The sequence below is a fragment of the Aptenodytes patagonicus genome, chromosome 5 (assembly GCF_965638725.1).
Source record: "Aptenodytes patagonicus chromosome 5, bAptPat1.pri.cur, whole genome shotgun sequence".
NCBI classification, from domain to species: Eukaryota; Metazoa; Chordata; class Aves; order Sphenisciformes; family Spheniscidae; genus Aptenodytes; species Aptenodytes patagonicus.
The window spans coordinates 13,487,584-13,513,373 of record NC_134953.1 but is presented as its reverse complement, the minus strand read 5'-3'; the positions used below and the strand labels follow the sequence as shown (position 1 = coordinate 13,513,373).

Below are 25,790 nucleotides of genomic sequence, written 5' to 3'. Positions count from 1 at the left end.
ATTGTGGCGACAGAGGCATAGAGAGCCATTGTACAAACTGCGTTAGAGAGAAATAGTCATTTGAGAGGCAGTTGCTTGTTGTGTATGTGTGTCTACTGGGGCATATCTCAATTTATTTTCTGTAAAAGAATGACTAGTCTGTCTGTACCAGAGCAGTCTCACTAAGATTAATGTGAATTATTTACTTGGCAGGCAGGCCTGACACTTCTGCCCCCAGCTTTTGACCTGATCTTGAGGGTGAGGGATGGCTGCTGGGTAGAACAGGTTACATCAGTTGCTTTTCTGTCTCTGATTCAGTCTAGGGAGCTATCATGCTGATTTACCAACTGCCGTTGACTGTAGTTCTTGGCTTTGTATGCTTCTTTTTCACCTCCAAGCATCCATTCCTGCAGTACAAGAGGTTTTTCTTTGTCAATACCCCTCATCTACCAGATGACCAAGATCCTAAGGGGGAAAGAGAATGCTGTAAGAGATCAACATGAATTCCAGCTGTTACACTTGTGCAATCATTTTCAGTAAATGTTGGACATGGAAGCAGCTAGTCTAATGAAGGACTATCAAGTTTCTGAATTGCTGTAGTAGTCCACTACTAGTGCCACATTTCTTGTACTTTCGGCTGATTGTAAATCCCCTACTGACAACTGAGTCTTCAGAAGTTTCAGTTTGTCTTGCATTGTCTAAGGATGTTGGCACCAGAGTAGGAGGTGAGTTCTAGTGCTAGTCAATGTAGCCTCAGTTCAGGTTTTTGAGTGTACTTCCATGTGTCCAGCGGATGATTCAGGTCACGTTCTCTAGTGACAATGGGAGGTCACTTTGAGACTTTCTGAAGAGGCTGACTATCCCTTTGGAATGGTCAGTCTTCCCAAATTCATCTCTCCTGCGTCATGTAATAACAGCTAGAGTTGCTTACTTCATAAGGAAGTCCATGTCCCTCGCTCCCACAGCTGCAGAATTGAGCTGGAAGTTACCTGGTGGCTATCACAGCTAGGCATTTCTCTCCATAGCTTTGGCTTTATCTAGCATAAATATGCAATTTACAGTGGGGGACCGGTCTCTGTCATCTCAGCTGCAATATAGTCAATGTAGCAACTGAAGTTGGGGCTGTTTTGCTAGCTACTGTACAAAAATATAAGGTCACACAGCAAATTAGTGATGGACTTAGGCATGCAATCCCACATCTCTGCAGTGTTAGTTAACATTCTGTGTGCTGCGACACTTGTAGGTAGTTTAAGAAAAACAATAAAGGCTGGCTAGGGTGTCTTGTAGCATAAAGCAATCCATGAAGTGCACTCACACCTAAGTGAGTGTTTTGGACACCTCTTCTTACAGCTCTCCAGTCCCACACCTTCCTTTATAGCAAATATTTCTTGGCTCAAACTGTAATATCCATTGAGTATTACAGAAGCAAAATACTATCCATTACATGAAGGTTTGCTTGCTTAATCTCTCTCGAAGGGCTGAGTGTCCTGGGTACTGGCACTTAAATTGTCATGCTTCATTAGCCATTGTAACAGCAGCTGGCTATCTCGGTGTGTTCCGCTGACTGTAAATTGACATTGGACAACAGCTTCAGGATTGCTCTCTCAAAGCATTTAAATGTCTGTTTCAAATATTTGATCACTCTAATGCACCTGTGGAAGTAGAGAACATGTGCCAAGTCTAATATCCTGCTGTTGAAGGATTCAATATTGTATAATGCCTTATATGGAGGAGGCTTTAAATGTTACTGTTTCTGTAACTTAGAAGCAATGTGGAAAAACTAAAGTATGTTTGTGAATGTTCTTAATTTCATCAAAAAATCTGGCTAAATTCAAGGAAACTCATGAAACTGATAATAGGTAACATGCTTTTGTTCTGGCCCTTTATTTCCCTATGTACATGCTTTTAAGTTATTTGTCTTTTGTGGTATTTCTAAATGCTCATGGGACTTTCAGGATTGCATAGATTTAGGACAAAAGATCCAACATATTGCAAAACAGCATTCAAATCCCAAAGAAGGAATCCTTCTTAGATTACAGCACCTTTTTCTCCTTAAAATAGACAAGCAAACACCCTGTTGTTACTTGCCTGTTCCAGTGTCTAATTCTGAATCCCTAAATGAGTTAAATAGGTTTGATCTAGACATCTCTCTTGCTTTTGTGTATTAAAAAATAAAATAAAATTGGGAAGCATCTTCTGTTTACGTTAAGCCTGTCTTCTGTGCCATAGAAAGGCAACTAAATCTACAAAGCTAGCTAGGTTTAGCAATCTGACCTCCCTGTCATGTTGATCCACAGCGTTGGATAGGAGGAGACCTGGAGAAGTCTCCATGGACTGCTTGGTGACTGCCGGCAATAACGATCAGTAGCCTGGCAAATCATTTGATTCATTCTTAAGATCTGAATGCTCCTAGAAGCAGGAAAACTGACTTTATTTGTTAAACTAGACCACAGAAATAATTTTACCAACCATATGTTTATACTTAATGTTCATTGAAGAGCATCAGTAAGTAATTCGCTAAAAGGACCGTTTCCAGCTTAGGGTGTTTTTTCTTGTTTTTGTTTTTTGTTCGTTTTTTTTTTCCCCCCTTTCTGAATGACTCGTATTTATGGCTGGCTGACTTTATTTTCAGGTAACAGTGGTGTTAAGGCATGGATGAATCTGTCACCTTATTCTGATAATCCTCTCTCCTTTCCCCAACTACGTACTGTCACCTTGCATATTCTGTAAATGCTCAAGTAACATCACTTCTGTAAAAGTAAGGAGTACATTAACTTGCTTGTGTACCTGTAATATAAATGTCTTTATACTCTATGAAAGCACACGCACATTACTTGCACAAAAGTGTGCTGTTAATGTAATGAGGAATAAATTCGTAGGCTGTCACTCAGTTTTGTAAAGCAACTCAATGTAAAGGATACATGGGAGATGAGGGAAGAAAGGACTATTCAGACTTTTGTCTAAAACCTGCTCTATTGCAAAATTCCTGTCGATTGCAGTGGCTTAAAGGTGGGATCTCTATTCCTTTCCTGAACAGACACCTACAGAACCTGACTTGTCTTGACAGAAATTTTACTGCTGGCTTCAGTGGAAGCAGGGCCTGGGCCAAAAACCAATCACTTAATAAACAACATTTGGGGCAGGGGAGGAAGGAAATCTGTTGCCAACACAAACTTAAACTCAGGCCTTGACCTTCCCCATAACCTGTACGAAAAATGTTTTAAGAGTAGGCTTGGCTGTTGGAGAGTGATTTCCATGTGCCAGTTATTAGCTGATTCTAAGGCTTGACTTCGTGGTATGAACCGAATGCCTGTGGATGATTTGTAGACTGTATTTATCTTAAAACAAGTAAACTTGTTTAAAGAACACATTTGTCCTGTGCTGTAGGATGAGTAAGCTGTGTAACTCTAGGTTAGCGTAAGACACTAAAATTTTATTGCACCTCACTTGCTTGAGGAGGCTGGACACTGCTGCTCAGGCCATAGGTGCTGTCCTGTAGTGTGTAGACTGGGCTGGAGTTGCAAGTGGCATCCAGAGAACGGGTGAAGTAACCATGATCCCTTCTGTTACCACCACCACAAGAAGCTAGGAAACTCTACAGAGGGAATGGGGAGAAGCAATGTGCATCTTCTTCCTGTCAAGAGAGGGGAGAGATCCTTACAGCTAGCTGGGCGAGAGGGCAGATCCTCTGCAGAGGATCCCAGACTAGTGCTTTTTTTGCCCAAAGCTGGTGCAGAGTCTATCTCCTTCTGCCTCAGAGAATGTTGGGCTTACCCTTTATTTGCATTAGACTTTGTCTTGTTTCAATGTGAGTGGATATTTCCCAGCCTCAGGGTGTGGAATGAGCTGGGGAGAGTACCTCATCTGAGCTCAAAAAGAAGCAGGTTTGGGTGTTGAGGTGAAGACAATCAAAATATAAAGGAAGCAAAGTGCATCTTAATGAAAATGGAGGAGAGGTAATGGGAAGGAGAGGGAAGGAACAGTTAGACTGTAAGCTATTATAAGAAATAAAAAGTGGAGCAATGCCCAGAAGGCATATAAAAGCCAGAGTGATATAGTAAATGAGGCTGTTGCAGTTGATAATTAAAAACGTGCAAGACGTTATGTTCCTAACAGTTTCTTACAGAAAAAAATTCTTATTTCTGATTGGAAGTCCAAGAGACAGATGAACTTGTAACTGCATCTAGGTTTGGACGTTCCTGCGCCCACCAGAACTCGGTAACAGTGTGAAAATTCAAACTGGGTGAAATCTTTCATGAGCTGGAGCTTCATTGAAAAGATGTCTGCACACCAATGTTGATCCATTAGGCTTCAACTGTGCTGCATATGTCATGGCTGCCCTCAGCTCACTTCTTGAGGACTGGGCTGTTTCATGTTTTCTTTGCTGAGGTGGAAATATTTACTCACCCATAAAGAAACAAACATGACACAAGTCTTTGACTTCTGTGCTTCCATACTTCAAAGCAGCAGCAAGTTGGTACCACATTTTTTTCCTTTTATACTGTCTGGTACTTGAATACAGCTAAAAATTGTTTGACATTATGCATATTATTTAAAAAAAAAAAAACAAACCCTAAACTTGAACAGGCAGTACCGTTTTCCAGCATTTCTTGTAAGTGTACAACAAGAGGTGGGCTTTCATTCTCTTTAGAATAGCATCTGTACATAGTAACAACAGACCTTTTGTGTATCCTTGAAATCAGCTGGGTTTCAGGAGTTTGTTGCAGGAGTGTGAACTGTCATGGGGAGGTGTTCATTACTTACTTGCTGTGTTGCACTCGCTTGTAAACATGGTTAAAGTCCTGAGTCCCTCCTTTTGATGGTCCTGAAGAGTTCCTTCAGGTCCAAAGTGTTTTGTTCCCTCCCCTCCCCTGATGTTTAAAAAACAGTCTAAAATAAAGAGGAATTTCTACAATCTGGCTATAATGTAGAAACATTGTTCTTTGAAAAAATGTACGTATGGTTTCCCTGTAACCATCATAAATTCTCCCTCCAGGGTCCTGTACACTACTTTGTTCTGCAGTTCTTCCTCTCACAGCACAACTTCCTGACACAAAACTTTTCTAGAGAGGCATTGTGCTGAATATAGTTACAGGAGTGCAGAGCAGCACAAGTTGACCATTATGCTTTCTGCGCTTACATTAGGGATTGTAAAGGGCTGGAAAATATCTGCAAATGCATTCTGTAAAAAGTTCTGGGAAAAACATCCAATTAAAATGTGCTTCTACACACAACTCCTGTTTTTGTTTTGCATTTTTGCATGTAAACTGCAGTTCCTGCAAGGAGAGGTGGTTTGAACAGCTGAAAGATGAGGACAAGTAGAATGTGGTAGGTCAGTTGATGGCACCGGAAAAAAACATTTGCCTACTGATACTTTAGTTAACGATGTTTACAGGCACATCTATTTTGTGATGCAGTTTTGCTGCTTGAGTCATTGCGAGCAAAGAAACGAATAGAGAAAGAGCTGTTCTATATACAGGGAAAGGGACTGGGAATTGACCCTGGCTCTGTCATGGCTGCTTGTACAAGACTGGGTTACTACATTTCTTGCAACTGTGCCCTAACTTGTGTTTAGAAACAAGAACAGTGGGGGCTCACTGGGCTGTTTGGAGCCTCAGGGGTCTGGTGGCTGCAGAGCTCGCGGTTCTCTGAAGGCAGATCGACGTGGAATACTGATGCCGGTCTTGCTCCTTCCAAAAATGAAAACCAGACTGCTGCAACAACACAGGAAAATAGTTTTTTCGGTCTGCTATGAATATCATACATGAAAGAAAGCAGTAATAGGGCTTTTCTGCTTACAGTATATCAGCTGTTAAATATAGCACAGAGCTATAAAAAGCAAAGCAAATTCTAGTATGTCTTTTATGCGTGGAGGGCTGGACCTAATAAAACTTTTATGCTTAGTGCTTGAAAAAGAACCTTTGATTAGTTTCTTTTGTTCTGTCCTTACAAAATTGGTGGGCTGACTGGAGAGTTTGTAGAAACAAGGATTTTATCTGTGTTTTTGCACTGATGCCAGAAGTGTTTTACTCTTAGATTTATATTGCTTGCTTATGTCTTGCATGGTCTCTCACTGGTGCTTACCTGTTTATAAAAGTGTAACAAGGATGAGACAAAAGCAGCTTGTGGCTGGGTATTTGGCTTATGGGAGAATAGAGGTTTTGATAGTAGGGGCCGTAAATCTGCTAATGACTTGTCTTTGTATAGCAGGCTTCTGGTTCATAGCGTGTTTGTTTGTCCATGCTGTACCTGTGTTAGGTCGTGTTTGGTCATGCCGCATCTAGCTTATACAGTAAGATGAGGAAATTGAGACTGTACAGCACATAACCTGGAGAAAGATCATGGTTAGTATAGAATCTTTCCTTATTTTGACTAGCTATGTGCAATGTTAGTTGGATTTTAACAAAATAAATCCTCTAACGAGTCATGACTTAGTGGGCTCCATGCAATGTCCATTGTGAGAAAGAGTGCATGAAGCATTTATTATGTTAATGCCTTGTATTGTATATCTCTTGACTGGAGCTTTTCCTCTCAGTTTAACAGCAAGAAATTGCTGAAATCCAAGATACTTGCAAAGTAGTCTTAAGATTTTTGTAACATTTCTTTAAAAACCTTTTCTCCCGATTTGTATTTGTTCTTTTTATTTGCTGGCTAAATGGTTCAAGTCTCTTATGCTGCATTTCTGTAATTGTAATTTGTGTAGCCATGTGGTAACCAAGAAAAAAATATGAAGAGATTGCAAAAGTTACAGGAGGAAATACTGAAACAAGAAGAAATTATCTTCACCTGTCTCTCTTGTCCTATGAATAACTGGATCTATATTGAGGTCTTTGAGACTGATGGTTTGGGTTTTTTTGGTCTTATTTCGTTTCTCTAGTTCCAGGCTTTGAGGACTAGCAAGTATAACAAAAGGGCAGACCCAAAGAGTAGAATGGCTTTCAGTTAAGGCAAGTTAGAGCTATGTACAAGTAGAGAAAAAACTTGAGGGGAGAGATTTAAATAGCTCAAAAGAACGTAACCTGTTGGCCATGCCCGTTCCACAGAAATATGTTTGCTCTTTATAGTGGCTTAATATAGCTTCCAGAATTAAAAATAGGAGGTAGTTAGCCTTGTAAATCTTCTCCATTAGCTGTTATAAAAACATCCTGCAATATGCAAATGTTTGAGAACCAGTTCTGTGCTGTATAACTCCTTTTTGTTCCTAATACCCTGTTACTTTTTCTGCTAGAAAGTGGAGTTAGGTAAGACCTACTTTGCAGGTGTGAGGGTGCAAATGACCTCAGGGTTTGGACAGGCAACTTTACTATTTTTTTTTCTCCCTAACACAAGTCTAAGCTCAATGTCATCTGGAAAGGAGACTTTCTGCAGATTGTCACTGTATCCTATTTCAAGAAAGCGGTGTGACTTCTAATTCTAGTAAACAGAATGCTATGGCAAGTAGACATGTCTGTTTAAGTACAGTCATGGGTGACTTGTGAGATCTCAGAGGTAATGTCCTTTTTAAGCTCTTAAAATTGTTTTTCTGCCTTCAGTTAGTTATATTTTTATGAACATTTTGCTGGGGGCATGGGCCTGACAATATTTTTGTTTGGGTTTTTTACTATTGTTTTTCACCAAACATTGGGAATACCCTATTTTTCATGAGGCATTTTAAAGTGCTTATTATGACTTAAAGAAATAGCTCTCTCGGATTACTGGTGACATATACTAAAAAAATGCAAATCCTTTAAGCATAATCCACTGCATATTTAATGCATATTAACATAAGCATGTGCACTTTGTAAGGCTTTAACTATCTTGTTCTTTAACTGAAGTTTCTTGATCTGAACGTTTCTATTGAATATTTCATTAAATTGCTGGGAAATGTAGTTGGATGATGAGTTAAAGCGCTTTGCATCCTGAGGACTGCTGCTGTGCAGGCGTGTGTCAGATACTGTCCAAAAGCTGCAGAATGCAGCTCCTCTTGGGATGGGGATGAGGGGAAAGAAATTTATTGCTTCAGAATGCTGAGGGGGGGAAATGTTTCCTGCTTTCAGAGCAGGGAATATCTCAAAGGCAAAGGAACTCAATGACATTACTGCGCAGCACATCATTGTTTTGGGAGGTACCCATTGTCAGGCAGATAGCAAACTGCTTTTATTTTGGACTTCATGCTTAGACAGATCTTTGTACTGTTTAAATAGCATAATGTGTTACTATTAAAGTGATCAAAGCGGAGCCTTTTGTCCTTCTCAGGGTTGTATTACACTAGGAGATGTTTGTTTATTAATTTCTTGTTGTTCTTTTCCAGATTGCTGATCTACAACTCCATAAACTGGATGAATTGGACTGTTTGATCCAGGGCCTCCTTTATGTTGATTCTGTTGGTTTCAATGGCCAACCAGAGTGCTATTATTTTGAAAATCCTACAGATCCTGAACAGTGCCAGAAAAAGCCTTACTGCCTTGATAATCCATATCCTATGCTGCTGGTTAACATAGGCTCAGGGGTCAGCATTCTAGCTGTGTATTCTAAGGACAACTATAAGAGAGTCACAGGATCCAGGTAAATTTAATTCTATGTTCTTTTAATTATATTTTGTTTTCTCCTTAATAATTGAACAGATAGAACCAGACAGTGTGACTAGTAGGTGCAGCCCCAAATTGTGCTTGTCTTCCTATTTCTTTTAAAAGCCCACCAGTAGCAAGGCTGGAAATATCCTAGGATTCCTTCAGAGAGGGAGTCTACATCAGGGAAATCATTGATCCATTCAACTTTAGAGCTGCCTTAGTCTCTTCTTGGTGTTCTTACCTACTTCTTATCTCTTGCTGTGAATTACCAAAATAAAGCTGTCCCAGTAAATGAATCTTCTCTCCCCTGCTTTGATCCCCCAGAACAGCCAGAGCAGTGAAATAAAAACGTTTGGGCTAAACAAAAACCTCTTGCTTAGTAGTTAGGATGTATCCAGGATATAGGAAAACTTTGTAGAATTACCTGCTACTACTGGATTTTGGCAGAGGAATCTCACTAGATGTCTTGTTTCCTCACTGATTGTACTAGTCTTTGGACCATGCTGGTAAATCAAGGAATGCCAGTGTGTAAAGAATAGAATCTGATTGTCTGTATTCTTACTTTGTCCTCAGCGTGATTTCAGCCTGGGTTAGCTAGTGCTCTCTGAAATGATTTGTAGGGTACAGCTGAGTTGAAATGGTCTCTGGCCTATGTTCAGTAGGAGATTTAGATGTGACTGCTCTGTTTAGGAATTCAGGAGTTCAGTAGTGTGGATGCAGAATTTCGTTCTCAAGGCCAAAAAACAGCCTGAGGCATGTTTAAGTTTACTGTATAGATGTGGCAACAGTGCTTACTTACAGGAAATCACTTTAGTTACAAATGTGTCCATCCAGACTAGTAGTAAAAATACCAATAAATCTATCCCTTTTTCCTCATACGTGCCAAATAAATGGATATATACTTCATTTTCAGTAGTCTTAAAACCAAAAACACTGCCAAACCAGAAACCTAAAAAAATCCCCTTCCAAAACAACAACCAAAGAAGCTTTTTGGATTTGCTATAGTCCTTTCCAAAGCTGCATTCTGTTCTTCAGTGCAAAGTTTCTCCTGTATACTGCACATGACTCTGTATGTGTCTTCTGTTGCCTTACCTAGAGCATATCTTTGCCACAATGGTAGCCATAAGCCATTTTTCTGTATACAGTACAGATGAACGCAAGTTGAATGGAAAAGGTATTGGTTTTCTTGCAATTCTGCTTGTTTTTCAGGCATAGCCCTTTTGATATCTGTAGATGTGCTTCTGATCCTTTCCACTGTGAAAGGAAAAACGTGACTGCAGTGGGTTGCTGACTTATTATAGGTGATGAAATCAATACTGTCTTGTGGATGGTGTGCAGAGCTTCCTACTGTTCAGATACTGAATGTATTGCAGTGCTGCTAGATGTGTTCTGAAAAACTTGCCTAATAATCCAAGAGCACTGACTGAATGGTGTTCCTGTCTGACCTCCTGTGCTTTTTTGTGAAGTGCAAGTGTGGTGTCTCACTGATCCTCTTGTTTACAGTGGCTCTGATCGGTGTGACTGCAATCAGTGCAAATAAGCTAACTTTCTCAAGGGTTAAGAAAGAATGAGGAAGGATTTAGAGCTTTGTAAGTTGAAGTTCATGTCTGTGAAGACTGAGGAGTCCAAAGTAGAATTTTAATGAAATGAGTTAGCAACCTGTTATGCACAGTCAAATACTCCCTGCTAAATTTATATAGTTAGTAAATATTGTACTTGAGCCCGTGCAAGATATTAAAGTGGCTGCTCCTTGCTCAGAGTTCTTTGGAGAGCTGAGTCATTCAGGGCTGATGCTTGCCTTGCTGTGAACAGGAACCAACCAGACTGCTTCCCGCCATGGGCCAGGGGGGACAAGATCTGTCTTGGCTGCCTGCCCCTGCATAGATATTTAGCTTTGATCACTGACTTAAGTGATCTCCTGGCTAATTATTCTTGCACAAGGAAAACTTGCTAGAGTGCTACAAATAGCAAACTGACACCTGCGGTGTTGGATTGGACCTTATTCTCAGCTAACCCTTTATTTAGCATCATTTCTCCTATTTAAATATTAAAGACTTAAGAGTGGTTCAGTTAAAACCATGCTGGATGACATTTGTGTTAAATAGAAACTCAATTTAGGGTGCCTGTCTTTGCTTCTCTGAGGGAGGAGTTGCAAGATATAGTTGGTAGCTGTGTAGACCATGTTGAAACTGGGAGTCTGAAGAGCTGTGGTAAAAGGTGGTTCAAGCTGCTGGTCTGAAGGAACTGTGCTTTTTCTAGTCTTGGAGGAGGAACGTTCCTGGGCCTGTGCTGTCTGCTGACTGGCTGTGAGACGTTTGAAGAAGCACTAGAAATGGCCGCAAAAGGAGACAGCACCAATGTGGATAAGCTGGTGAAAGATATTTATGGAGGAGACTATGAGCGGTTTGGCCTTCAAGGGTCTGCTGTAGCCTCAAGGTACGTGTATTAAGTGAGCTGTTTTTAAGGAGTTCCTTGGGAAATTTACTGTGCATGCTGAACTGAGTGCGTAATCCCTGGACTATGTACTATGTCCATGTGGAAATGTCACTCTGAATGTATCATGTGGTCTGTCCTTAGATCTCTCACCTACTTCTTACTCTTTTTTTTTTTTAAACAGGTATAAGCAGTGCTTGATATAGTCTGCTTCCATTTAAATTACAGTTTTTTAGAAGAAGTGTCTTTGTTCATTGTTCTGCTTTTCCAATGAGAGCCCTTTTCACATGTTCAAATCTGTCTCAAATTGACGGATATCAAATCCGAGCAAAGCTTATTAAATGATAAAATTTCTAAAGGCTTTTAGCGCTCTGAAATAACTCATATTAAAAGGAATAATCTTCCTTACACAGCTTTGGCCATATGATGAGTAAAGAAAAGAGAGATTCCATCAGTAAAGAGGACTTGGCCAGAGCTACTTTGGTCACCATCACCAACAACATAGGTTCTATTGCTCGTATGTGTGCATTGAATGAGGTAAGACAGCATATTTACTATAAGCTTAAAACCTTTAGAAACAACGTAGTAAGATTATCGAATACAAAAATGCAAATTGCTGGTATAGTAGGTGTGTAACTGGCCTTGGTAAATATGCATATTTTTAATGTTGGGTCCTAACTCTTGTGATTTGCGTTATGTGTGTGCTTTGATGCAAAGTGTAAGGTACTTTAAGCTTCAAAGGTAGAGAAGGGGGGAGGAAAGCTGACTGTAAAGATCTCCTTGAACCATTGATGCCTAGAGCTGTTTGGTTGCTCTCAAGCTGTAACACGTAGATATTGACACCTTTGTAATCCAAATTAATACTCTCCATTACCTCGTAGTTATTAACAGATCTTACTATACCATGACAGATTTTTTTTTAAAATAGTATTTTGCTTGGCTTGTTTCCATAGCATGATGGGTTCAAACTGTGTATTGTGTTAAATGTTTTGATAGATATAAGATCCATTGTATTGGGTCAGAGAGAAGAAAAATATAGTTCATTATCCTGCCTCAAACTCCTGTCAGATGCTTGTTACATTCTTTTCTTTAGGCATGATAACTATGGATGGATTGTTCCATTCATACACCTTTCCAGCTTCCAGCAGTTTAAAAAAAAACCCAAAACCCCAAACATTTAGACACTTGTTTTGAGCTGTGAATTGCTTCCTTTACTATTACATGGTAGCTAATGTCTTTTGTCTGCTCTCAATGAATTTATCTAATCTTTTTTTAATACATTAATGTTTTTTAGCTCCACAGCATTCTGTGGTTAGAAGTGCTGCTTTTTTTATCAACAACACACCCACGCACCCGCAAAAAAAAAAACAAACAACAAAAGAAAACAAAAAAACTCACCAAACTGCCATCTGATTACTTTATGGGGTCCTATCTAGCTTTTTGCATTATGAGAAATAGCAAATAATTAATCACTGGTGCTTTTGGTGGGTTTTGTTTTTTAATAAATCTTTACGACATCTCTCTCTTGGTCTTTCCAAGACAGAAAGTCCTAATACTTAGTCTCCTCTCCTACGGAAGACACTCTGTGTCTCTTTTCCACTGTTTCATTTTGTCTTTTTAATCTTTTTATGGTTCTAATTTTGAGACAGAATGATCAGATCTTCATGCAGTATTCAGAGTGTGGTTGCACAATGAATTTTTGTAATGGCATATTGATAAATTTCATGTTCTGAGTTCCTTTACTAACAGTTCTTAATATTTTATTTTTGTGAGCATGGAGCTCCTTTTTTTTAGAAACCATCCACAGTCCCTCCACGGTCTTTCTTGAGTGGTGGTGGCTAATTTGGAGCCTATCATTGTGTCTGAATACTGAAGTCTGTCTCTCTTCCCTCTTCCATTTGTGTAATTTCATTTTTTTTTAAATTTAAACTTCATCTGTCATTTTATTCGTCAGTCACTGGGTGTAAGTCTCTTCAGCATTGCTATGCTGTTCATTTTTTATTCTGACTCTCCTGAATAACTTTGTATGCCAATAAATGTTATGTTTGTTGCTAATATCCCTTTCTAGGGCACTTTTAAAGTATGTTGAACAGCACAAGTCTCAGCGTATGCCCCTATCAAATACCACTGACAACCTCCCTTCATCGTGAACAGTGGCTACAGACATTATTTTTTTTGCAATTTGACTCTTTCAGTCAGGATGATTCTCTTTCAGTGTTCTCTTTGCTTTCAGCTTCTTTACAGTGTTGCCTTGTGGCATGGAGTTCAAGCAGCATTGTACAGGGCTATCAAAGCTTGGAGAGTTGCGGCAGGGAACCATATGCGATGCATTCAGAGGAGGAAATAGGCTGCTAATGAAACTAATGCTTCTGAGTCATTGTGAAGAAGTTCCTAACATCTTTGTTTTGTGGGCAGGCTTACTCAAAAACTGGACACGATCCACAGAATTTCGTGGAGGAATGTGGATTGATGTGTAAAGTATTCTTCATTTCCCACTCAATGTCGAAGTAGAATTTCTCCAACAGAACTAAATTTATTTTGTAGCTTTAGAAGAAGAAAAACCCCTTCATTTAGTAGCTTTACATATTATTAAAAAAGATTTCAGACATGATAGATCATTGCAAGTCAGCTAATCTCCAGATAGCTTGCTCTCAGGGGAAAAAAGTAATGCTGTCGTTCTGCTAAATAATCTAGACACTTAAATTGCCTTTGGGAGATACAGCTCTGACTCTCACTAAGCTTCATGAATGAAATGCCCAAATAAGAGCTTAAAAAAAGTTGAATATGATATATTGTTTTGTGTATGAGTTTGTATGTATTAGATTAGGGATATGGTGAAGCTCACTTCTAGGTTCTTTGACAAAATCAGTTTATGCCCTGAAGCATGAGTTTTGATAAGTTTGGGGAGGTTTTCCTCCCCGCCCCCCCCCCCCCCCATGATTGCAGCTTTAATACTGTGTTGAAAATGACTTGCATGTGTGCAGGAAAAAATGAGGCTGGGGAATAAATGAAATATTCTGTCTGCAGAACTTCAAAGCAAAGTTTTCTTGCACAAAGTTGGCAGTAGGGTAGAAAAATTCCATAGTCTGGAACCATTTGGCTACACATCATTTGAAACAGTCTGTCCTAGGCACAGCAGAACTGCATAAAGGAAACCAGTCTCCCTGGTTTATACTTTTACTACTAGCAGAACATGTAAGTTGCATCTGAACAAGGCTTCTTGCAAAAATATGTGCACAATTTTTTTTTATTGCATCTTTGCTATAGATTCCCATATTCAATTAAATTGGCAAATGTGTATATACTATATATACTATATTGAAGCTATACTATAGCTTTCTACTGCAGGGTAGTTGAACAATTTAGCAAGACCCCACAGAGTGGAAGAGTGCATGTCTTTTCCAGGATGTTGTGATTTGGTTAGCTTAAGTAAGCATTTCATCACCATCCCTTCATCAGTTTAGGACTTCTGTCTTTCAGCTTTGAATGTTTCAGGAGTGAACAATTTAAAAGTAAGTTGGCAAGACTCCCTTAAGATATAAAAGTAGCATTTCTTCATTTTTCCGACTCCTGAAAAATGCTAAAGCTGTTTTTAGTTCACTTCAAAAATCTAGGAAACTTTACATCTTTAACATAATTTTTAACCTTGTCAAGTCAAGGAATGCTGAAAAATAAAATTGATATGAACTTTGCATGTTGATAGACACTCCGCTATTCTAGTAGATATGACTAGTATTTTTAGATTTAAAATTTTCAGTAATTTTTATACTCAGTGTTAGATACTACTTGCTTGAATTTCTGGTAACAGTAGCTTCGTGTGTATGTTCAGCAAAATAACCCCAATTTCATGAAAATGAAATTCAAATGTAGATTCTAATCCATTTGATGGTATTGCATTACAGGAAATTAATTAGTTACATGTTTGTCCCTCCTTTGTCAGAAATTACTTCAGAGACAAAACTGCCTTGTCAGAGGGTGCAAAGTGCTCTTGGCCATGTTTAATAGCAGCCTTTTGAAATTTGAGAAGTTCTTATTTTCAGCCATATAATTCCTAGGAATGAGTATGAATGCATGCTGATGTGACTGCAGAGTCTAAGGGGATAGATGACTATAAACCTGAATTATTTAAATAAAGTTTGTGTTGATGTGTTTGGTTTGAGGACGATCAGGCATGTAACTCAGTCATCAGAGACTGGATAAATGAATTATTGCATCTGGGTATCAGCACTCTCCAATACTGAGTATTCAGGTGAGGATGTTCTCTGTGGTATGTCACATGCACAGTACAGACACGACAAAACTGCGGTCTGTAGCAAAGTAATTGCTGCAGAACCAAGTGTTGGGCTTTATAGAGCTGTATGACTCTAGAGAGGTCACACTTGGTAATTCTAGCCTTTATGCAGATTTTTGCTGGTAATTTTCAGCAGAGGACTCTTGAAGATACATTTCTAGGGCTCCTTCAAGACTCCTGTAAAAGCTTGTGTCTGCAGGATTTGGCCTCCTACTGAATCTTCTAGACCAATTCTGGTGTATGGTGAACATCATATGGTACACCGATTCAAAATGCAAGTGCATTATTGTGCATAACAAGCAAAACTGGGCTTGGTAAGATGGTTACGGGCATTGTTTAAGCACCAGAACTGTTGCTTACATGCACTGATGTGCACACAAGTAAGGATAGTGTGTGGCTTTCTCACTGACAGCATAATGCTGATTGTTCAAAAATCAAGCTTCTGTATGAAAAATGAATTCAAGTGAGCTTTGAAACAAAGGAATACCATACGTGTCAAGTATCATGTTGGCCATCTTTTGTTTGCTTTTTGAAAATGGAACCACAGTCCAGATAATAGATAATGAAAGATGCTTCTTCCCATCTCTAACGTAATCCTTCTCAGATACGCTTCAGAGGTTCTCCATCTGGATTTAATAATCATAGTGATCTCTGGAAAGTTGCTTCATTTAACAAGCAGGGGGAAAAGATGTCTTCAGTGCAGTCACATCATATACAATTTAAAAAAAACAACCCAAAAAACCCCCCAACAATAGACTCATAATCCTGTTCATGTTGGGAAGGTCCTGGGCTTTTAAGCAAATGTTCACCATCTGTGATATCAGCCTCTCACTTTCTTTGGAATAACACTTTTTTCTTTTTTTTTCCTTGCTGCAATTATTTTTTTTTTTTACTTTTCAGTCTGGAGAATTTAAATGTAACCCAAAATTCCCATTTAACTTTATAGAGGAGGCAGAAGTACGTGTTCAATGAGGCAAATAATGTAGCTGAATATAATTTTTGCTGGTCTGCTTTTCAATTTTACAGAATATCGACAAGGTGGTATTTGTTGGCAACTTTCTCAGAATTAATATGATTTCTATGAAGGTGCTAGCATATGCTATGGATTATTGGTCCAAGGGACAGCTGAAAGCTCTGTTTTTGGAACATGAGGTAAAGAAATATATGTTGAACTTACTTTTATTTGTAAGTACAAAAATCTTGTGGTTCTTGACTTGGTGAAGTTAAAAGGGAGAATTTCAATGCCATTCCTTTGAAGTGAATGCACAAACTAAGTTCTGCATAAATATAATTTCATTACAAATTCATTTGAAAATATCCCGTGTTAACTCCCTGGCTTGATCACTAATCTTGTGGTATTTGTTGCTAAACGCTGCAAATCTTATTTTTGCTTTCTGACCCTAGTACCAACAATGTTCGTTTGCGTGGTCTGGTATATAAACCTCAACTAGAATTGATTTTTGTAAGCATAATTTTGAGGTGACTGTCAGATGAATGTTCATAATGGAAACTGCCCTGCCTCAATACAGCATCATTATAGTTGTTCTGTAATTTCTTCTTTTTTGACAGTTTTGGCTGTGTAAGATTTCTCCCAGTATAAGGTCCTTTCTTGGACCTAAACAAGATCATGTTAAATCATAATTCAGATATAGCAAATACTTGGCACAGCAGGGCTAATCTTATAAGAAAGGTCTTTTAATTGCCTGAACAGAACTGAAGACTTTACATGCTCATGCTTATGTCTTATTTTGGAATTTGATTGGTTTTGTTTTGCTTTTGCCTTTGCCTTGTTTAAAGGGTTATTTTGGAGCTGTTGGGGCTCTTCTAGAATTGCTCAAAATGACAGATGACCAGTGATGAAGCTGTCTGAAGAGATTCCTACTGCAGATGCTGCTGGAGAAGAGCGAAAGCCACTACAAGGATGGAAATGAAGCCATTATGGTAGTTTTACCTGCTGGATTTGTAAATAATTTAAAATCCTTTTAGCTGATCTTTAACTTCTGGGTTTTGAGCTTCTACTTCAGAATTCATACTGGGAATAACAAGATTTTTTTTTTTCTGTACACTGTATTTTTTAGGGGAAAAATGTGCAAAGTGGCCAAACATCCAGATTTTATGGATTTATTTTAAAAAGTGGATACTGTTTAATGTAGGACCTGTGATATGAGGCATCTGCTTTTCTTCTGGGGTTTACTGATTAGTGTGGTAATTTTAACTTCATTTAGTAATCACTCTAGGAGATTTTTTTATCTTATTTTCATGACGTTTCATGATTTGTTCTTGGTTTCAAATGAAACTACAAAGCTGATGCATTTTACTGTGAAAACTAGTCATTGATCTTTTTGCCTTTCCTTTCCTCATTAGATGAGACACTTTTTTATTTAACACCCCCCTGCCCCTCCTTCCCGCCCCCCCCAAAAAAAAAGAAAAAATACAAGCTTTCTGTGACTACATGGGTTTCTTGGCAAGACTGCGAGAAAACTTGGCCAGGGGGGTTAAGATTGTAATTTTTCAGCAGTCGTGACTTGCAACAGGAACAGACTGCTAACTGGTTTTGCAGGACTAATTCTCCACTATATTAAAAATTTTAAACAAGATGCAAACTAAAATTTTAGTTATTGGCTTAACACTGAAATGAAATCCTGTTTCTGTTGAAAATCTCCGATCTGTATGAAAAGTTCTGTAGTACAGATGTTATTTATATGGTACATACTTGGCGTTAGATGACAAAGGGAGGAGATTTGTTTTCATTTCTTTGAAGACTTTTCTGTAGTCTGGAATTTTTAACTTGATCTTAATCAAAAACAACTGATAGCTGCATTATTCAAAGCCCAGTTTCTAAAATTAGAAAAATACTGGCTAATGTATTTTCTGGTTTTAAACTAATGTTAACTTTCCCTCCAGGACACTAAGATTTGAGTGTTTATTCCAATACAGTATTTTCTACCTTTATTTGTGGACCTCTCTAGATTTTTTTTTTTCCAGTTGAATTGAGACCCCTTTGAAATCTATGTACTTAGGTTGTTGCATAGCATGTATAAACTTGCTTTTCTTTGACACCATGAGGGCTCACAAATCAGAGGCTGAAAAACAGTCCATAAAATATTTTGTCTTGCAAAACTGTATGTGATGTCACATAATGTAAAGGGCTCATCAGAGGGACAGTATAAAATTCAGACACATGTATTATCCAATATCTTTTTGGAAGGGGCTTTATTTCACTTTTTTAATAGTCATTAATTTCCGTATCTCCCAAATGTTGAAATAAATTCATATTAACCGAAGTGTTAACTTGTCTGATGGAAATAAAGACCACTACTGTTTTGACGGTTTTAATGTATCTGTGGAATTCATTTCTTGAAATCAATTATATGAAATACATAACACCGTTTTGTGACACATGACTAGTTATTTCCATGATAATTCTTTGGTTCTTGGTGGCTTTTTACTCTTTGTTACATTGCTTTGGTCTTTGCAGCTTTCTGCCTGCTTGAAGCTGACTTTTTCCTAGACTGTAAACTACAACATGAGACAATTAGCATGTTGTAGTTGATATCTCATGTAATACTGAGCTTGAGGTAAGTGGGGATAGTTCTGCTCAGTGCCTCTTAATTTTTCATGAACAAAATGAAACTTTCATTAAGTTTATTTGCTAAGTTTTGCCTGCAACTAAAGATTGGTTTATATGTTGGGTTTTTTTAAGGAAGACTTCAGAATGTTAAGAGGTAACTGCACTTCTTATGATAAACCGTAGAGGGAAGCATAGCATCGACAATATAAATATGCTTTGCTAAAGCGGTGGAGCTCGGGGCAATTTGTGGGGTGGATTTGTTGGTTTCAGAGAAAGATTCCATCTTTTTCTCCATGGTCAATTTTTGAAGGGAATTTGATATGGGAACATCTGTCACTTGGGTGTTCTTGCATTCTTAGCATTTATAGTTACGTGAAAGAAGAATATAATGTTAAGTAAAAAAATAAGAAATAGCACTTCCTTTAAGATTAAAATCCTCTAGTCCTCAAAAAAAAAAAAAAAAAAATTGAAACCGTAGTGGGTCATTCAGGAAAATACATATTGACTATGAAAGATGCACAAATTGAGGCTGTGTGGTTGAAGAAGGAAAGCGCAATTCTGGTAGCCCTAATATTAGCTGTAAGATTCCAGGGACTGCCAGTTAAGTTGATCACAGCAGTTCTAAGAGAAGCACAAAGTAAAACTTCAACTTCAAAATGCTGATTTGAAATTTAAAATGCTTCATAGGTAAGTTGCCATAGTTAAAAGACTGGAAAAAAAAAATACCCTGAAGTACATACTACACAAATGAGTACGTTTGGTTGGGAAAAATATTAGCAAACTAAATTAATAGGATGAAGAGTTATGAGAAGTCACTAAGTAGGAGAAATTAGAGGAGGTCGGTGTAAGAGGAAAATGACATTGTAAGTTAAATTCTTCCTTTCCTGAGGGAGAAAAGCCTACTGCAAAAATATTTGTTACCTTGAAACCTACAGTTGACTTTTTTTCTCCTTCCCCACCAGCGCCATCATATGAATCTGCTAATACTGTAATTTGCTGCTTCACCTTTAGGCTTTGCCTGCCTTTGCTAATCCCAACTTTTGTTTTCCTCCCATGTACCTCCTCCGTAATTAAGGTAATGGACAAATGACGGTGTGATTGATTTCTAGCACTGTTCCAATATTTTTGCCATAGAGGGGAGCACTTTGGGGCTGTTCTAAGAGCATCGCTGTTGTCTTGAATTTTTTCTGGTTATGTTTTGTATCCAGTTGCTGTCTACAGTCATCTGATGGGAGGGTTCTTTGTCCCACTTCCTCCTCCAGAGGTATCTAAAGAGTCTGAAAACAGTTCAAGAGTGTTACTTGACTATATAGATGAACCTTTACTATATATAACTGGTACAGACTGGAAGTTTGAGCAAGAAAAGCTCTGTTGCACTGCTATGGAAGAGTTGTATCGAGAACCTAGAAATACCCAGATCCTTGGATCTTTTTGTTTTGAGAATGGTGAGGGTGAAGGAGCAGACTTCCCTAAGGAAGATCAGTGAGTTTGCAGATTTAGTATGTATTCAAAGTACTTGTTTTGGTATAAATTGATGAGGTCTCTTAATGAGCTAGGCTGTGTTAATCTAGCTTCTCTTTCTGAAACATGTTCAGAAACTTACCTCAGGTAATTACTGAGGTAAGTTGGAGCAGAATGAGTGGAATTCCTTGCTTTCAGTTGTGATGGCTCGTGCCAAGTTCTGCTTCTTTTGGACTCGAACACTCGTTCTTGTTGAAACACATGCTACTCTCCTCATTCTCTCCCCCCTGCCGAGAAACCCCAGTTTTTAATGGTTTTCACAGACAGTCTAATTACATCACGTAGGAAGAAGGGTCTATGTTTTAAAGTAAAGTTTTTGAACTAAGTTGTTGGGGAAAAATTGCTAATGCTGGCTGAAGAGTAAGAGACGACTAAGATACAGTATTTACTTGATCAGATTTGATAGAGAAGACTAGTATGGGGTGTGTGGGGGCAGTACAAGAATCTGACTTCTAGGACAAGTGGGGTGTTTGCAGTGCATTCCAACCTCAGCAAAGGTGTCCTGGTGTTTCACTGTTATCAGCGCTTATGTTCCCGTTACGCCATCACAAGATACTTGCAAGTGATTTTTGGCAGGACACAGTAGAATTTTAGAGATGGGAAAACCATATGGGGTTGAACTGATGACAAAATAAACATACACGATCGTTTCCAGTTGGATGAATTCTTCCACTGGGATCTGTTTTTAAAGTACAAGGTGTCTTTGAATTTGGGAGTAAGTGAAATACAGGCTATGAAAAAGACCACAGTCTGTTTTGTGTCTTGCTACCTCTCAGAACCTGGGAGGTAGAGGACATCTGATCTCTAAGATGTCCTGGAAAATAAATGCTTGTTTAAACTTAAAAACAATCCGGTTTCTGATTCTTTAAGTATTACTGGTGCTGATTGGAACTTAGGAGTTGCATGATGATTAGAGTTTTTGGAGAGAAAAAAGGTGTGGGGGCTGTGCAATAAGTCTGTTTTTCAAACCTCCCCTACTGCCTCCCCCAAAAAAATCCCAACAAAAAGAAGCCATATAAAACTTGTGGTTCTAATTGTAAAAGTTAAGAGAACTTGTCAACTGCCTTGGGAATTGAGATTCACTTCAAGCGAGAGGAGGTTCTGGCACTTGGAGAGATGGAAAAGAAATGAGTGAAGAAAAGCTGAGGCTCACAAGAGGGGAAGCTAGTGAGCCTGGGAAAGGGACATGGCAGCATCACCTTTAGAGGTTTCTGGGGTGACATGGACAAGGTGGGAAGGGCATTGCAGGGTAAGCAGTAAACTAGCTCTTTGTTAGTGCAATCAGTATGAGACGGGTGACAGAGGTCAGGTTGTATGACAGAACGGCAGACAGCGTGTTTTCCAAACCCAGAGGTGAAGGAAGGGTGCGGCTGGCTGGTTGTGAGCTGAAGCAGTTAATGGTTATTACTTGGGTCGAGCACCCCTGGAGGAAGTACCCAGCGAGCTGTGCTGAAGTGTTAGGTCGCTATCTTAGATGCAGATGTGCTGTCTAGTGCAGGCAATAGCTTGGTCTCAAACGTTGCTTGTCTCAGTACGTGAGAGACACAGTAGGGGATGTACTGGCCTCCGAATGGGGTTTGTTTTGTTTTGGTTTTTTTTACATCAAAACCAGTTCTATCGTATTGGCAGAAACACAGCTCTTTTCTGCTGGCCTTCAGCAATTTGCTCTGTTGTGTGCAGCTGTGCAAAGCAGCTGGTTGCAGCAAGGGGTCAGCAGCCTCCTGCAGCTTCCCCTGAGGTAAACCCCATGCTGCTTACAAATGGCAGGGCCGTGCAGCCAGCAGAGACCCCAGAGCAGAGTGCTTTGGTCCTGCCTATTTCTAAACACTGTAGATGCAGCTACGAAGCACCAAGTTAAAGGTTTGATGTAAGGCAATGAAGGAGGGCAAACAGCCTGGAATGGCATCATGTTGTACTGAAAACAGCAAATGTGTCACTCCCTGTTCTTAAGTGGTTTTGCTTATTTTGTTGTGATGATCCGGGCACTTCCAGCTTCACAAGTGTCTTTCGAAGTTGACAGCTTCACTGTTTTCCAGCTTTTTGGATGGATGACTCATCCACCCCTCTGTAAACGTCAAAGTTTGAGCAAATCTGAACATTGTGTCTAGTACAAAGCAGAAGTTACCCTTTAACAAATGCTGTGATGTACCAAAGCAGCCTTGGCAACGTGTGTACGGAGTTGAGTTTACCCTTGTTACCGAGATCTCCCTTTATGCCCATCCATGAGGATGTGACCTCAGCTAACCGTGTTACCGCTTTCTCACATAATATTTTAGAATTATTTCTCTTCCCAAGTGGCATACTTTTTTGGTTTAAATTCTTTTGTGAGAGGAACTTACACTTGCGAGGCAATATATACTCTCTGCTGCCTTGAAAGCATTGAAGAAAATTGCTTAGAGCAAGACAGAGCCTCATCGAGAACAGCCACCGGTTTGATAATGTAGAAGATTGTTGCAACAGAGACATCAGTGCTTCAAGCAACGAGATGGTATGGCCACTGGTATGTTGTGACTTCGTTGTTTATTTTTGTTGTTTGGGGTTTTGTTTTGCATGCATATATGTTAGCCAATTGCACAAAAATAAAATAGCTGGTCTCAGCTTGGAGGAGTTCCCAATGCAAAGGCTAGGCTGGGTGGAAGCGGGCGTGTGTGTGCCAGTAAGGATCAGGAAAATTAATGCCTCAAGCCCATAGGAAAAATGTGCTGATCTAAAGGTTCTTTCCTACAAGCTTTTATAACAGTTGCATCAGCTGGGAGACAGCAATCGAAGTATTCTTGTGTAAATCGGTAAATCATTACCAACTGGCAGATGTAATACTGTGTTGAGATAATAGTATTTTTATCTACGCTGCTGAATCTGCCCCCTCTGTCCTCCCAGTGGCATTACCCCATCAATATCCTGATTGTCAGTGTACCCTTAGTCCAGTGTGCAACTGAGGCAGCACAGTAATGTCGTCTGTGAACATCTGTTTTGTGAAATGCAGTAGTATAATGTGGGCGAGGCAACTGAAGCTATGAGAAGCTTCTCCTCTGAGAAGGTTGCATAGGCTTCACCTGGAGATTGAAATAAAAAATTATCATTGGAATTGATTTGAACAGTGAGAACGCTCACTTGTATTTGAAAGTTATTTTTACTCTTTTTTGTATTTTTAAAAACTGTAAAATAACACATATTCAAAAAAAACTAAACGAATTTTCCATTTTCAAAGCTGGCTGGCTAAATGAATCACAAAATTCTGAATGTACTTAAAAGAAATTTTAGTTCCTTTTAGCAGAATTGTTTTGTTTTTTGAGCAACCTCACCCCTAGTGTTATTTGAATAAGGAAACAAATACATGCTGTTCTCATGTCCTAAGCGTGGAGCACGCTGTTACCCAGCTAGCATTCAGCATATTGCACTTGGCTACAAAAGGCTGTGCACAAAATAATCCAGAAATGTTTACAAGATAAGCCAAAACCACTCCCAAACTTCCCAGTGTTTTAGTCATTTCTTTTTTAGATTAGAAAGTAAGTTCTCTCTTCTCTTCAAATACAGGAGGTTTGAAGTCTTCCCTCCAGCAGATTTGCCTGTGCGATGTGGCAACTCCCTATGCATCACTGGTTCGCCAGCTCTTTGAAGGGGGAAGAGCGGTGCAAGGGAAACTAAAGCTGCTTTCTGATGATGGCTGCAGACTGACCCATAACCCGTCTCACACTACAGCTGCTCTTTTACAGGTAGGACAGAAAATATTCAGGAACTGAACTTTCATAAGAGTCTTCTCTCCCCTCCACCCCTTGCTCTCATCACACGAGAAACTGCATTAAAAAAATGAAGCAGAAGAAAAGAGGCACCAACCCCTGAAAATTAATTTACCTTTTATTCGTGGGAAGAATCATCAAGGTCAGCTTAGCTTCTGTCAGGAAGACTTCTTTTTTCAATTTCTGATATTTTTCTCCCTATTAGGAGCTTGATTTTTAACCTGCCATACAACCTACCTCCCTGTTCTGGCTCTCTTACCTGAAAGGGATATAAAACCTTCTTTGTCAGATTTCCGTCAACATCTGCTTCGCAGCGTTATGGGATTTTTATTTTAAGTTTCATTTTGTCACATTACTACTATAAAGTTCTCAGATACCAACCCTGGAATTCTAAGCGCTTCTATCAGCATAGGAGCAAAAGAGCTGTTACTAATACCGCTCTGTGGAGTCCATGATGACTGGTATGAAGGCAGTCTAGAAGTCTCTCTTTCCTATGTATGAAGAATGTTAGGCTTGGCGATTGAAATCTCTTTATTCGCAAGAGTTAAGATAAGAACTGGCTTTTCCTTTTCTAACCTATTTGTCTTGCAGACCTGTTAGAGGAAAGAAGATAATTTAGAGTCAGTTCCCTTTCAGTCCCTGACCTTTCCACCTACCCTGCTGTGGTAGGAAGGTGATGGTATATGACCAGCAACTCGGTGAGGGGAACTTCTGGCCACAAAAAAAAAAAAAAAAGAAAAAGGCTGAATACACAAATATCAGAGAACTGCTTTTAAAAACAAACAAGCAAAACACCTTAACTAGTAAAATATTACTCAGGCTTGAATCAGAAATCTATCAATGAAGAAATTGGTTTCTGTTGTCAGTCATAAAATTAGCAGCATTAGTCTTATAGCAATTAAATGGTAGATAATACTGTTCCGTGTCTCCCTACTGTTTTAAATTTCATGTCTTGAGCAGGTAGGACTCCGCTTCAGGCCTTTATGCAGGCATGTATTCATCACCCAAGAGTAGTGAAGGATGCCTCTACCTAGGCCTACCTGCAAGCACTCTTGTGTGCGTGCACGCATGTGAGAATGCTGCAGGCCCTTACGCTTCGCAGGTCCCCGGCCGAGTCCCCAGACCTCGTACGGCATCTGGGTGGTTTTACAGCAGGAAAACCTGGTGAGAAGGTGAGTGGGCTGGTTTGTGCTGACCTGCTAGCCCTCGAAGGCATGATGCCTCGAGCCTTCTCCCACCCAACGGTAGCGGCGGCACAAAGAAGGCTCGGGCACTGATGCTGTTTTTCCCACCAGCCGGCATCACCAGCCCGACTTCAGCCCCTGCCCCTCCTGAGGCGGGTGCGGTACCCGCGTGGGTGAGCACAGCCGCAAGCCAGCCTGCACCCACGCCCCTCTGCCCACCTCTGGGTGCCCCACGGCTCCCTGGGGAAGGCTGTCTCTCAAAAGTACTTCTCGTTTCAAGGGGCTGCTGAATTTCCATACTAAAAATACCTCAGTGAGAACCCATGAGGCACCTTGCCTAGACACTGCTGTGTGGCCAGAGGGGACCGAACCGCTCAGTGTCAGAGTGGCGGCAGTTTGTCCAGCTTTGCAGCCACGAGGCCGATACCGAAATGCAAGGCTGTGGAGAGTCAACGTCATAATATTTACCAAAATATCTTGCTACTCAGAGCAGATAGTTTCTGATGTACTTCTAGCTGGCTCTGG

The 25,790-nt window shown here is 39.6% G+C and overlaps 1 protein-coding gene across 6 annotated transcripts in view; it reads left to right on the top strand.

Annotated features, from left to right (window-relative positions):
• Positions 1–18,592, top strand: part of PANK1 (pantothenate kinase 1) — a 49,998-nt gene extending 31,406 nt beyond the window's left edge. For all 6 annotated transcript variants that reach the window (XM_076338733.1, XM_076338732.1, XM_076338734.1 and 3 more), the window contains 5 exons: positions 8,270–8,523; positions 10,788–10,964; positions 11,375–11,498; positions 16,279–16,404; positions 17,050–18,592. In XM_076338733.1, the coding sequence (XP_076194848.1) occupies positions 8,270–8,523; positions 10,788–10,964; positions 11,375–11,498; positions 16,279–16,404; positions 17,050–17,109 (741 nt within the window). In that variant the 3' untranslated portion in view covers positions 17,110–18,592. The remainder of the gene's footprint in view (positions 1–8,269; positions 8,524–10,787; positions 10,965–11,374; positions 11,499–16,278; positions 16,405–17,049) is intronic.
• The last annotated feature ends 7,198 nt before the right edge of the window (positions 18,593–25,790 follow it).